The 13,865-nt window shown below is 44.3% G+C and overlaps 2 protein-coding genes across 2 annotated transcripts in view; both read left to right on the forward strand.

Moving 5' to 3' along the window:
- The window catches only part of LOC127585153 (semaphorin-7A-like), a 44,520-nt gene that overhangs the window by 13,158 nt on the left and 17,497 nt on the right, over positions 1–13,865 (forward strand). Inside the window, exons 3-7 of the mRNA XM_052042366.1 lie at positions 8,563–8,607; positions 9,493–9,591; positions 10,513–10,615; positions 10,705–10,812; positions 13,553–13,674. Of these exons, the coding sequence (XP_051898326.1) occupies positions 8,563–8,607; positions 9,493–9,591; positions 10,513–10,615; positions 10,705–10,812; positions 13,553–13,674 (477 nt within the window). The remainder of the gene's footprint in view (positions 1–8,562; positions 8,608–9,492; positions 9,592–10,512; positions 10,616–10,704; positions 10,813–13,552; positions 13,675–13,865) is intronic.
- Positions 10,596–13,865, forward strand: part of LOC127585154 (semaphorin-4D-like) — a 159,133-nt gene continuing 155,863 nt past the window's right edge. The window contains exon 1 of the mRNA XM_052042368.1: positions 10,596–10,654. The gene's annotated coding sequence lies outside the window, so the exon portion shown is untranslated. The remainder of the gene's footprint in view (positions 10,655–13,865) is intronic.

Here is a 13,865-nt window from a genome sequence, read left to right on the forward strand (position 1 = left end):
GATTTAGGAGGGCATTCAGCCCTTCATACCTGCTCTGCCATTCAAAAAGACCATGCTGACCTTTTACCCCCTGCATCACTTTCCTGCATTAACTCTGTGTTGCTTGATTCCCTTGACTATCCAGCAATCTCACTCGTGAATATACTCAACATCCACAGCCTTCATGGGTCAAAAATTCCACAGGTTCAGCATCCTTTGGGTGAAGAATTTCTTTTCATCTCAGTTTTAAACCATCAATCCCTTCTGTTGAGTCGGTGAGGCCTGGTTCTACACACCAGCCAGGAAAAACCTCATCCCCACGTCTACCCTAGTAAATCCCATTAGAATTCTGTACATTTCAATGAGATCACCTCTTGTTCTTCTAAACTTGGGAGTCTCCAGTCCCATTGTTTCTCCTCCCACGACAAAGCCCTGCTTAACCCCCCCCTCCCCCTTCCCCAAGGAATCAAACTCGCAAACTCTTGCTGCACTGCTATCTACTATCACAAGTAAGTGCACCTCCCCTAGGTGGTGAGAGCAGACCAGTCCACAGTATTCTAGATGTGGTCTCACCAGGGTCCTGTATAATTGGAACTTTTTATAGAAAGTATTGCGTCAGAAGAATGAAGTGAAATGTGTAATCCACTCGTTCTGTTAAGAATGAAATTGTGTGCAATCTGTGGCCTATCTCTGCGTTCAATGCTGATGATCAAAGGCAGATTTGCTGCCAACCCACTACAAATGTGTTGGGAAGTAGATGAAGGAACCTAACGTTAGGACATCCAAACAGTGAAGAGCCAGGTGATGCCCTAAGTTCTGTAAATGCCAGGTTTTTGTAGGGAAAGTGGGTATTAACCCTGAGTGGTTTGTCAGGACTACAACACAGGAGCAGGAACAACAAAGCATCTGCTGGAGGATGAACTGTGGATCTAGCAGCATCTGTGGGAGGAAAGGAATTGTCGAGGATTCGAGCTGAACTCCTGCATCAGGACTGACCCATTGAGTTCCTCCAGCAGATTGTGTGTTGCTCCAGATTCCAGCATCTGCAGTCTCCTGTGTCTCCAGGATCAGGTACAAATGGGCAAAAGGCAAGTTCAGGATGTACATTGGAAAACATTTCTACGCTTAAGAGCGATCTTTTGTGTATGGAATGTGGGAGGCATGAATTCTGGAGGCTGTTAGATATCCTGATGGGAATTTGTATTGAGATCTTGCACTCTTAACATCACGAAAGGGAAAACCAGAAGTGTTTTTCAGTTCACCATCTGACTTTCCAATGACACAGAACTTAGTTGTTCAGAAGCAGCTGTTGACGAGGCAAGCTACGCGCTTCTCCTTTTGGAATGAAACTGGTTTGGATGGGGAAGAAGTCGCTTTGCTGACATGAGGCCAGTGACTGGGGTGTATGTTGGGTTCCCCGGGATTAGTATCGATTTCTCCTCATTTTCATATCTTGCAGAGAAAAAAGAAACTAGGGTAAAATCAGGGAATATTTAGTTGGATGGATATTGTGCCTGTTATGAGTCATCCAGTGGACAGTGTGTCCCCGTGACCGATTATTATGAAAGAGCTGAATTTTGATGCTCTCATTCTCCATCCACCCCTCAACATTTAGCAAACGCGGTGGCCATCAGGAATCAACCCGTGTCTCTCCCACTCTTCGGCCTCGGTATCAACCACAAGTTCGTGTGGCCCAGACATCAGCAGTTGTCTCACGATGCTTCACGTGAACAAACAGCTTGTTCCATATCAGACCAGTGGTTATTTATTACGTGTGAATTTTGGAACTTTGTACCCTAGAGAGAATTCTAGAGTAGAAAATTCCAAGGCTGAGTCACTTAATAGTTTCATGGCCACTATGGCCAGGCTTTCGGATTGTGGGCAAATCACAGGTTATGAGGAATGGGCAGGAAAGTGGAGCTAATGCCAAGATCACATCGGTCCATGATCTTATTGAATGGTGGAGCAGGCTCAAGGGGCTGCTTGCCCTGCTTATGCCGTTATTTTGTTCTTTCACGGCTAAGAACATGAGCTAACATTTCAGGTCATTGAAAGGACATCAGACTGAACCATTAACTTAGCTCCTCTTGCCACAGATGCTGACTGACTCACTGAGTCTTTCCAACACTTTCTGTTTAATTTCAAAGTCAAGTTTATTGTCGTATGCACAAGAACTTGTGTACGCAGGTGCAGTGAAAACCTTGCTTGCAGCAGCATCACAGGCACGTAGCATCATGCAAGCAGCATTCACAAGAAAAACATAAACTATATGAAATTTTTACAGGAGAATTTTTTCAGTATTTGCAGTATTTTGCTTTAAGACACAGTTCTTTTTGTTGACCATTATGGACAGTTCAAGATGTTAATATATGTTGGTTGATAGAACCATAAAACAATACAGGTCCTTCGGCCCACCATGTTGTGCCGCCCTTCAAACCACGTCTAAGACTACCTAACCCCTTCCTTCCACATATCCCTCTATCTTAAATTCCTCCATATACTTATCTAACAATCCCTTGAACTTGACCAACGTATCAGCGTCCACGACCACCCCAGGCAGCGCATTCCATGCACCAACCACTCTCTGGGTGAAAAACCTCCCTCTGACATCTCCCTTGAACTTCCCACCCATTACCTTAAAGCCATGTCCTCTTGTATTGAGCATTGGTGCCCTGGAAAGAGGTGCTGGCTGTCCAACTCTATCTATTCCTCTTGATATCTTGTACACCTCTATCATGTCTCCTCTCATCCTCCTTCTCTTCAATGAGTAAAGCCATAGCTCCTTTAGATTATGCTGTAATCTCTAATAGGGTGAAATTGAGTTCTGGGAAATCCACCAGACAAGATGATAATTTAAGGCCATGCTCAAAATGGAAAAAGAGGATTACAATTTTGAAAGCCTAATTACTTTGGCTAAATAACTGACCTTCAGAGAAAGACGTGTTTATAACCAGAGATAACAAAAGGTTTCAGTTAGTTTACTTTTATGATGTGAACAAGTGTTTCTAAAAAGAAAACTATGGGAGAACCTCCCATGCAAAATCACTATTAGAGATGAAAACTTGCCTTAAATAACTTTGAACCTATTTTTGTTACATATGGGATTTTGATATGCAAATCTGGTCCCTGAACGAGTTAGTTCATTAGATTTGATGTACTCTATCTGGAGGGAAGTTTGCCACAAATACTGCTTATTAAGCTGCTTATTACTCAAGAGACTGCAGATACTGGAGACTGGAGCAAAATAACTGAGCTGCTGGAGGAACTCTCTGGGCCAGGCAGCATCTGTGGAGGGAAATGGACAGTTGCCGTTTCAGGTCGAGACCCTTCATCAGGACTGAAGGATAGAAGGGAGATATTCTGGTATGTCCTGTCTGTGAAGATCAGGACGAATCCAACCCAACTAATTACTGCCTGCTCAGTCTACTCTTCACCATCAGCAAAGTGAAGAAGGGCATGGTCCACAGTTTTCTTGGCTGCATTGCCTAGGAAAACCTTCCTATTTGGCTGTGAGGATAGATAGGACCCTAGGAAGTACTGGCATACGTGTTCAAGCATGGCTGGAGGTGGTACCACCGGTAGATAAGGAGGTGAAGGAACTTGGGATACTTTCCTTCATTAGCTGGAAGCTGGATGCTATTATAGAATGGCTTTGACAGCCAGTGAGGGCCCAGTCCTCCCAGGCTAAAGTTATCACTGTGACTGAGTGTCCCTGATATTGTAGTAACACATGGAACCTGTTTAAAAATAACCTTTTTTTAACATGCCAATAACACAGTTGAGCACACCAAAAACATCAAAGACGATGAAACTAACAAAAAAAGATAACCTCTTCGTCAACAGCTGGTTTCTGCCATTCCTTTCAGTGTGACTGTTGTGCCTAGATGGGGTTTAAACAACAGCAGGAAATTTTTGGCCAGTAAGAATGATGGTTTTTCTAAATCTACTGAAGTGTTTGAGGAGAGTATTTCAGACAGTACCTATTAATGAGGCACCATGTCCACCACAGGCATTCGTTATAATTTAGAGAAGAAATAAACTATGGGTCAAAACAGATTACCTTTGCTCCTTCGAAAATATTTCCTTGATTTTCATCCTGCTACTCTTAATGACTGTTTCCTGAGTTTGGCAATTGTTTTCTTCTTCATTTACTCAGTCTACGCAAGGTGGACATTCCGGGAAAATTAATTAGTTACACGGAAATTTGTAAATTGAAAGGGCTGAGTAAAATGCATTATGGGCATTCTGGTACAGGCTGTTCCTATGTACAGAGTAACATTGCTCATTCTAGTGGAAAAATAGGCACGTAAATCAATGACGTGTACCACTAAGAATAAATAGCAAATGGTGAAAATTCCTAGATTAAGCATTTGTAAAGCAAAGGATCAGTGTAAAATGCATCTTGTCAGATCTATTTTGGACACATCCTGTAAGAATTTTGTAATTTCAATGAGATTACTCACATTCTTCTGAACTTGAGAGTCCAGGCCTAGTTTATTTAATCTCTCATGTGAAACCCCTCCACCCTGGTCTCATGGATTAATGTGGTGAACCACTGGTGCACTCACTCCATTGCATGTTTATCCATCCTTGGATAGGGAGACCAGATCTCTACACAATATTCCAGGTGAAAAAAAGTTAGGAGACAAATCATTTTCAAACCCTGAAGTGTTCATTATCATAAATCCTCCTGCAAGTGAGGCGGTAAAAGACAAAAGAACTTGAAGTCTGAAGCTGGACAGATCTGTTTGGGGTAAAGCCAGAATCTGGAGAAAGGGAGATCTAGGTTCAGTGGGAAGGTGGAGCAACATTACTGCTTCAGGGAACAAAGACACAGGAATCTGAGTGGGGATAGGTTGTTGGAAATGAGGAATGCACAAATGGACTCAGATGGATGTTAATAAAGTGCATTTGTTGGCTCTTAATACAAACTCCAGTCAACCTTCACTAGAATTCAAAGTTGTGAGGAATGAATGAGGGAAAAACCCTCATAATTGCACGGGATTGTTGTGCATCCACTAAACCTTCCATTTCCTCAGTTTAGATTGAATTCAGGCAGTCTCAAAATATTGGCTGTTTGGTTGGTTTAAAACATCAGTCCTTTTGGAAGTATTATATTCATGAAGCATTGTGTTAATCTGTCATGAGCAAGATTTGGGAACAATGTAGTTCAGGAAAAGGAACTTAAATCTGTGTGCATTTATATTGTAAGGGTGTGGGGAGTTATTTTTTAAATTGTTTTGATATTTTTCCTCCCAATTAAAAATAATGCAAGATATGATGACTGATGAACAATAAGAATCCTTGGGTTAATTGTTGAAACTGCAGACCTCCAAGAACACAACAATGCTCAAACGAAAACCCTCATAATTATATTTATAGTAAATAGCAACTCCCTTTAAGTAGGATAAGTAGCTTAACCAGAACTGACAAGCTCTGGTTTAATTTAAACTGTCTACATTCTAAGCTCTTTCATTATAATTGCACTTGATGTTCTCGTCATGACCTAGCCATTGCCAAGTACTGACTCACCATTAGTGTTGCTGGTATTGTCCATCTATGTTATAAATTGCTGAGAGTTGCAAGTGCAACCCAGTCCATCATGCAAACCAGCCTCCCCTCCACTGATTCCATCTACACTTCCGGCTGCCTTGGGGAAAGTAGCCAACGTAATCAAGGACCCCTCCCACCCTGGTCATTCTCTCTTCTCCTCCCTCCTCTTGGGCAGAAGATACGAAAGCTTGAGAACGTGTACCACCGGGCTCAAGGACAGCTTTTATCCCGCTGTTATCATACTCTTGAACTGACCTCTCATATGCTGAAAGATGAACTCTTGATCTCTCAATTTATCTCATCGTGGCCCTTGCATATTATGTCTACCTATGCAGAACTTTCTCCATGGCTGCTGCATTCTGTTTTCCTTTTTACTACCTCGATGTATTTGTGTTTGGAATGATCTGTCCGAATGTCACGCAAAGAAAACCTTTTCACTGTATCTCAGTACATGTGACAATAATAAACCAATACCAATAGCAATAATATTATTGATAACTCTGTTGATGTACACTCCAGTACCCCAGATTGTCCTTTAAATCTGCTACAGAATTCAACAAAATACAAATCCTATAGGCTCCGGGTCTGATTCTGTAGCAAAGGAAGATCAATTGCATAATTATCAGTTGTTTTAGAGATGTGTTAGATGCTTGAGGCGCTGTTTCCTTCAGGAATGGATGTCATTCCAAAACTTGCTGACAGTTTGAGTAACTATGTTCATCTACTTTAAGGTGTAACAAGGTCGGGAGGTGCAATTTGTCAATGGATCAAGTGACATTCGTGCCCATGGATAGCTAGGGCTAGAGCAACATGTTCAAAATCTGTTGGGAGCAACTTTGCAGAACCTGTAACAGCTCATTATGTCAATCATCATCATCACTCATCAGAATAGAATCTCAAGTCTACGTGACTGCATTTCTAACTATGGTCAAGAGGCTTGACACCATCAAGCAACCTGTTTGATTGGCACCTTATCAACACCCTGAATATTTGCTCATTCCACCAATAGCAGCACTGCAATGTATCTACAGACACACCAGTTACTTCCTCAGGCTGCTCTGACCACACCTGCCAAAGTAGCAAGCTCCCCCACCAACAGGGATAATGGCAGCAGGTGAATGGGACACCACCATCCTCAGCTTCCCCTAAAGCTGCACACCTTCCTGACTTAGAAATACATCGCTGTTCTTTCATCACCACTGGGTCTAACTCCAGAAACTTCCTACTAACAGCTCTGTGGAAGTGCCTTCACTAGAAGGATGTAGAGCCTGGAGCAGTTACTACAAAGTCTTTGTACGGAAGGGCGGCATTCTGTCACCAATGGACACTGAGGGGCAGGGTCCTGTGTAACATCTTCTCAAATGCTTCAATGGTGCGTGGCTTAAAGAGCAAACATGAGTGGCGTTGATGAACTGTAAGAGAATGTATTGAATTGACAGTGCAGTGAATGTGGAGAAAGATGTGCACCAATTGTATTTACAGTATATATTATGAATAAAGTATGTATTTGAAATAACAAGGACCGTAGCAGCTAAGAAGGGTTGGGCAATAAATTTTTCCGATGATACCCACTTCCCATGAGTTAATAAAACAAGAAGCAATGGAAATCCTTGCAGCATTCATTGAGCCATCACTTTCCGACATTTACATTTATAGCATTAGAAAGATTTCTTCTTTATTGATTATTCATACTTAATGTAATAATCAATCAGACCAAATGCTGCACTGCAGTCATTCCAACAAGTTCTTTTGAGTTGAAAAACCAGTTGTGCTTTACCAATCCTTGCAAGTCACTGCAAATGCATAGCTTTTCCTTCAGCCTGATGTCAGTCCTGTGCTGGGTTCAGTGACCATAATTAATGGGCAATGTCCATGTGACTACTGGCTGGCATTCAGCAGCCAAAATCTCCCCTGTGATCTTTGGAAATGTTTAGCTTGAATCTTAAATGCCAATTTTAATTTCTGGTAAGTACACTGCAAACAAAAAGATATGAATTATTTTCCTTGGAGCAGAGAAGATTAAAAGAAGAAAGTAAATACTGATATTCCAGATTGTGATATGCTTTGGTAGAGTAAGTGAGACAAATTGCTTCCTCTCATGAGGGATGGAGTCTATAACCAGAGGATACAGTCGAGATAATTGACCAAGTATGTAAGGAAGGAAATTAAGAAATTTTTTCAGAGAGTTTTTATGAACTGGAATGCATGGTCAGATGAAATGATGTCAGCAGATCCAGGAGCCGTCTGACTGTTCCCTACAATGGAGTGGTGTTTGCTGACTCTCGTCCCTGCAGTCGAGGGAAAGCCGTGAGAATATAAAGGCCTTTTCCAAACTAGTACCCAGTGATGGTGAGAAAGGAAAGAAAATATTTCAAAAATTAAGTACATTACACAATCAGATAAAATAAAGAATGTAATGATTGACTCATCATAACATCCGTTTCCCTAGCCCTGGGCCCATCTCCATGCTCTCCATCTCCTTATGATATAGAAGGAGGTAGGTTCAGCCCATCAAGTCGATGCTAGCTCACAAAGCTACCTTATTTCCCACTTAATTCTTCCTGTGAGCTTCTTCTCCTGACCATTCCATCAAAGGCACCCTGATTCTACCAATCACCTGCAGCAAGGGGGAATTTACAGCAGCCAATTGACTGACCAACCCACAAGTCGTTCGGATGTGGGAGGAAACCCATGTGGTCATCGGGAGAACGTGCAAACTCCACACAGACAGCACCAGGGATTAGGATTGAACCCAGGCTGCTGGAGCAGTGAGGTAGCGGCTCAGCCAGCTGTACCTTTGTGCCACCCAGGCAGTGTGGTAAAGCTGGCGATTCAGGACATTGAGCTTCAGCAGAGTGAGGTATTGCTAGTGTTTCTGCCTTTTATTGCAAGGTGCTTTGATAAAATCCTGACCTAGAGTGGTAACAGGAGTGGGATGATGTTCTGTCTCATAATGGAGTAAAATCAGCTCTGTTGTACTAATGGGCATTGTCCAGCAGTGGTCATGGTTCCTGTCTCTTCACCCTACAGATCAATGTGCCTGGTGTTTCTAAAGAATGTCAAGGGAACAATGCGGTGAGTTCTGCTCCAGAGTTGCTTTTAGTCCGTTCATTTATTTAAGCTATTCAGGGAAGTAATATCCCAGCATGAGGCTCAAAGATGCTCTTGACACAAGTATTTATATAAACCCTCTGTAGCTGTTTTCTTGAGTGTGTATTTGTTATTAAACCTTCTCAGGACCAAACCAGCTTCCAAATGGAGCCAACAGTTTTACAAAGTCGCTGAGCTGTGATGTGGCTCCTGGAGTTTCCTCTCCCGGTGACCCTGTGTTGCTAAGGAAGTTACTGATTGGCTGTTTTAATTATAACTCTGGACCTGGGATGCAAATCCGTCAAGTTATGTGAGCTGCAATCTCAGCACTGAGGACAGGGTCTTACCTGTCAAAGTCCTGCAGTGTTGATCCCTCTGGAGACTCTGATGTTGGTGGAGAACACTTTGTGTGGGACTGGTGGCCACGTCTGTCTCCAGAGCTTTCTCAGTGCCCAGGGACTCTGCAACCTTAGACCTTCAGCTCATTGGTTTGGGAAGGATGTTACATCTGTTCCCTCCAGAGTCCCTCTGAAATACCAGGCTGCATCTCCAGCAACCCCCTGTACCCCTTAATGAGGTGGTTCTTCCTTCTCTTGCCTCTCAGCCTGACTCCTCTGAGATTTGATGGCCAAGGAGATGGTGTCAGCATTCTACGGAGAGAGACCTCATCTCCACCCCAAACAAACACTGCTCGAGCGTCAGCCTATCCCCAGCCCTTGCTCGTCTTGGAGTTGGTGTCGGTCATGGTGCTGTGATGTTTAGCCTTTTCATGTATTGGAAACACATTGTGAACAATGTCTCTTTCACTGGGTATGAGGTGTCTTGTTTCTTTGAGTGAGTGTTTAAACATTCAAATCCTTTATTTTCCAGGGTCCCTGTGGGAATTATATCATGATCTTGCACAAGTTCAATGGAACTCACTTCCTTCTGTGTGGAACCAATTGGATGAGCCCACAGTGTTGGCTACTTGTGAGTAACTGTGGACAAATTCTCTAACGTATTCACTCGAATTGTGCCTTTCACCATAAAGATTGGGGGAGGCAGAGGGAAACAGAGCGGGAGCAATTTTAACCTTGTCTGGTGGTGTGCAGCGGCTGATGTTGGACCACCTGCCTGCTGTGTGCATCTCCCTGGAGTGCCCAATGGACGGCTACCCAAATCTAGTTTGTTCTACACAATCTCCTGGAGTCAGGGTGAACCTCCCCAGTGACACCCTCTGGTGCAGAGAATTGCAGAGATTCACCATCTACACACCTCAGGTTTAAGTGACTGCCCCCTGACCTTGTAACCACATCTCCTCGTTTGTGATTCTCCCACTGGTGGGAACGTTCTCCGTCTGGAGTCACTGTGAATCTCCCAGTCCCAAACCCGCAGTGTGGTAGTGGAGGTCCCATGAAATGACACAGCTTTGTGCAATGTTAGTGTGTGGGAAATGGTGTTCCTCCTTCAACAGTGCAAGTTGAACAATTCTGTTGCTGTGGTCTCTGAAACACCTGGTAACCTGTCCAGGGAAGAAGCTGAACTGTAACAAGGACTATTTCATCTCTCACTGACTGTGGTGACGGCACTGTTTCTGAGTAAACTGGTTTCAGGTGAAATGTGTTCAGAGACGGGAAAGTGTGGGATAAAACCTGGGGATTTGTGGCAGAGATGAAATGAGTTCACCATTTACCATCCTGGTCACTGTATAAAGATACAGAGAGACCCTGCAGCATTAATTTCACAGGATCACAAAGGCTGCAGCATGGAAGGAGGCCATTTGGCCCATTGAGTCTATGACTGCTGTTTGCATATCAGGAATAATCTTTTCCTCCTTTACTGTTTGTCTATTACAAAAGATAAATCCATTAATTTTAAAAGGTAAAACTACTGACCAACTTTCTTTTACAGTTTAACAAAAAGTTGAATGAATTTATCAATGGAAATAAGCTTGTCTTGGGACCACGTGTCTGCCCGAAGACTCCACAACAAGGCTTTGCTTCATTGGTTGTCGGTAGGTCCTCCTGCAGTTTCAATTCACATTACATTGGAGGTCCAGTACCAGTTCACTCAGTGTGTGTGCACTTTTACCTCTCTTTACAGAGGAAAGACTCTATTCTACAGCATCTGATGGAGACAAAATGCACCTGACAGGTTACAGGAAGGGTGATGACCCCACACGGTTAAAGTCTGAGGAGAAATGGATGAAAGGTAAGTGTGACATTCCCTTCTCCCGCTCGTCCTGCATAGATCTCTCCCCTACAAACTCTTCACTGTGTGATGTGAAGTATTGATTTTTCTATCACTAACTTTCTCCCGTGACCCCCCCCCCCCCTCGGAAATCACTGTGACCGCTTCTACAGGCGTCACCAGTTTCGGCCCAGGGTCTGAAATTTCCCCTCCATGGAGACCCAACCCCTTCCACCCTATCACCCTATTGGTTGAGCTCGGATCTCTCAGCACGAATTGGAAATGGAACCTCCTGTCCCTCAGTAACACACCAGATAATGCACTTACTCCCATGTTTCAGAAAGGATCGTTATGGTAACACAGTCATGCATTTTTAACAATGGCCCTAGCCACCAGCTGACGATTATCTCATTCCTTTTATTGGTAATAATGGACTGAAGACCCCAGATACATTAGAAGATGGAGAACTGGCTTAGTATAGCACCCATTTTACCATAAAACAAGTAGTTGTGCTTGTCTATGGCCCTCTCACCGCAACTGGGCGGCCCTGAGTGGAGCAGGGGCCAGGGGTCTTCATCAGGGGTCTCCCAACTAATGGTGAACTCCCTGTGGGGCCAGGGGAAGCAGCGACAGTCCCCTAACTCAAGTGTCATTGAGGTCACACCCCCACCCCACACTGCCCATCCAAATGCCATCTGCACCTTCTTGGGACGTCCCCAAGTCAGCAAGACAGAAATGCACCAGCTGTGTGCAGTTGGGCAATGGGTGCTCTTGCACGTAAACTCAAATAAGCTTGAAGACTAACTTTGGGTTCATTTGGTGAGTTTCTACACCAAGCTGCTGCTCATTGCTAATGAACATACAAATTAGGAGCAGGAGTAGGCCACTCGGCCCCTCGAACCTGGTCCACCATTCGTTATCAGGGTTCATCTGATTGTAAAGTGAACCACACCTTCCTCCCTGTGCCTGGTTACCTTTCACCCCCTTGCTTGTCAAGAATCTGTCTATCTCTGCCTTAAAAATATTCAAGGACATTGAGGAAGAGAATTCCAAAGACTTATGGCCCTCTGAGAGAAGAAAATGGCACCTCATCTTGTGTTCATTGTGCAACCCCTTATAGTTAATCAGTGGCTTCCCAGTTCTAGATTGGTTTGTTCACTGATTCTGTAAGGTTGGAGAACTACAAGTGGCCAACACCTTGACACCCTTACTCAGACCGGAGAACTTCTTCCTTCTCTGCTCCTGTGACGTACAGACAGAGGAGATAATTCGTTCTTTGTCATACTCGCTGTACGTACGTCCTGTGAAGAGAACTCCGTCTGTGACAACGACAGAGTTACACTTCATGGAACATATTTCTCATCTCTTCTATGGCTGCCCTGCCCTGCTGAAAGGAAGTCATGTGCTGAACTGCCCCAGTGTACCCAGAATGCCTTGGGCGAACAATGGTACCTAGGAATATCTCAGCGAAGGCTGACTCGTACACATCAGTGAAACAGTGTGTAGAACAGGTCTGTACTAAGTGATTAATAACAGGGAACAGCCTGTACCAAGTCCCAGTCAATATTTCCAGTAGATACTAATAGAAGTCACCTTCAGTTTAGTCACTTGAGTTCCCTCCACCCCATCCCCCATCCCACTGTGAGAATACACTCAGGTCCCCCAGCATTGACCCGTGACAGTTTCCGATGGGAAGGAGCCTGGATTCTGTCTCCTGAACATTGGCTGCTCTCCAGTCTTTGAATTCCTCTCTGTGCAGTGGAAGGTGCTGACTATGTTCCCCAAAACTTAGCAACGTAGCAGGAATTGAAGCACGTTGTCTCCTGTGGTTGACTTACTGACAAGGAACTGCTTTGCCTCAGTTTCTCCCACTAAGCGGAAGCTGACTATCTGTTAATCCACATTTACAAACAAAGAGTTTCTAATTTCTGAGCTTGCCTGGGCTGTGGTACCAAACCTGAGCCAATCGAGGCTCGACTGTTGAAGGCTTCAGATGGTTCAATGCCATGCAGCAGTGCTTTTGTGGGAATCTGAGCTGTGAGGATTGGCATTGGACTTGAATCCCACACAGGGAGACCAGACACTCTGTCATCTCGCAAGAACTTTTTCATTCGTGGTGTGACAACAGGTCACATGGGAGACTTCCACCATCGGAGAGAGTGTGATCTCACTTGGGGGAAAAGGTGAAGATTTTCCTGGATTTTGGTGGGTTGTGTGACAACAGGACATCAGAACATCTGGAGCTTCAAACATTGATAATGTATGGGATGTTATCAGCACTCTGTAAATGGCATTATGCCCCAGTCCAGAGATGTCAGTAAGAAACTGAGGTTAAGGCTCAGTGGAGGAGCTGTGGTGTGGGAAGTCCCGTCTTCAACCTCACTCCTTGGGTAGAGGAAGGAAGTCCCATGGTGCCACTTTGAAGAAGCTGGAATTTCTCCCAAGTGTCCAAAAACAGGCCACCCACTCATTAACCAGGTTGCTGTTTGTGGGATCTTGCTGTGCACAAATTGGTTGTCACGTTTCCTATGCCACAACAAAGGCACATCAAGTACTCAGCTCTTAAGAATTTTGGGATGTTCCGAATTCATGGAAGGCACTACATAAATGCAGATCTTACTTTTGTCACAAACTCCCAGCCAACCTCCATTTCCTGATCCTTCAATTTCCAGTTCACCGTGAACTCCCTGATCTGTACCAGACCCTCCTCCCACAGACTTCACTTTATTTATCACCTGTAATCCCGCTTCCTTCCCTTCAGATCCCAGGTTTGTGGGAATGTCTCCGGTGGACGACCTGATTTACATGTTCTTCAGAGAAAAGAATGCGCATGAACACCCAGATATTGACCCGTGGATTTCACGGATTGGCCGAGTGTGTAAGGTGGGTGTGTCCCATGGGCTGTGATTGGATTTGTTGCTGCTTCCAATTGGATCAATATTCCAATCCTGGGAAGCTTCCCTCCCCCCTCTCGCCATGTTTCTCTGGGAGGTGAGCGGACGGCACGGTTGGTCACCAAGGGTCTGTTGCCCCCTTAGTGCAAGCTGCAGGTCCAGAGCCCAGTGTTGGGGAGG

Source organism: Pristis pectinata, chromosome 32 (genome assembly GCF_009764475.1).
Source record: "Pristis pectinata isolate sPriPec2 chromosome 32, sPriPec2.1.pri, whole genome shotgun sequence".
NCBI classification, from domain to species: Eukaryota; Metazoa; Chordata; class Chondrichthyes; order Rhinopristiformes; family Pristidae; genus Pristis; species Pristis pectinata.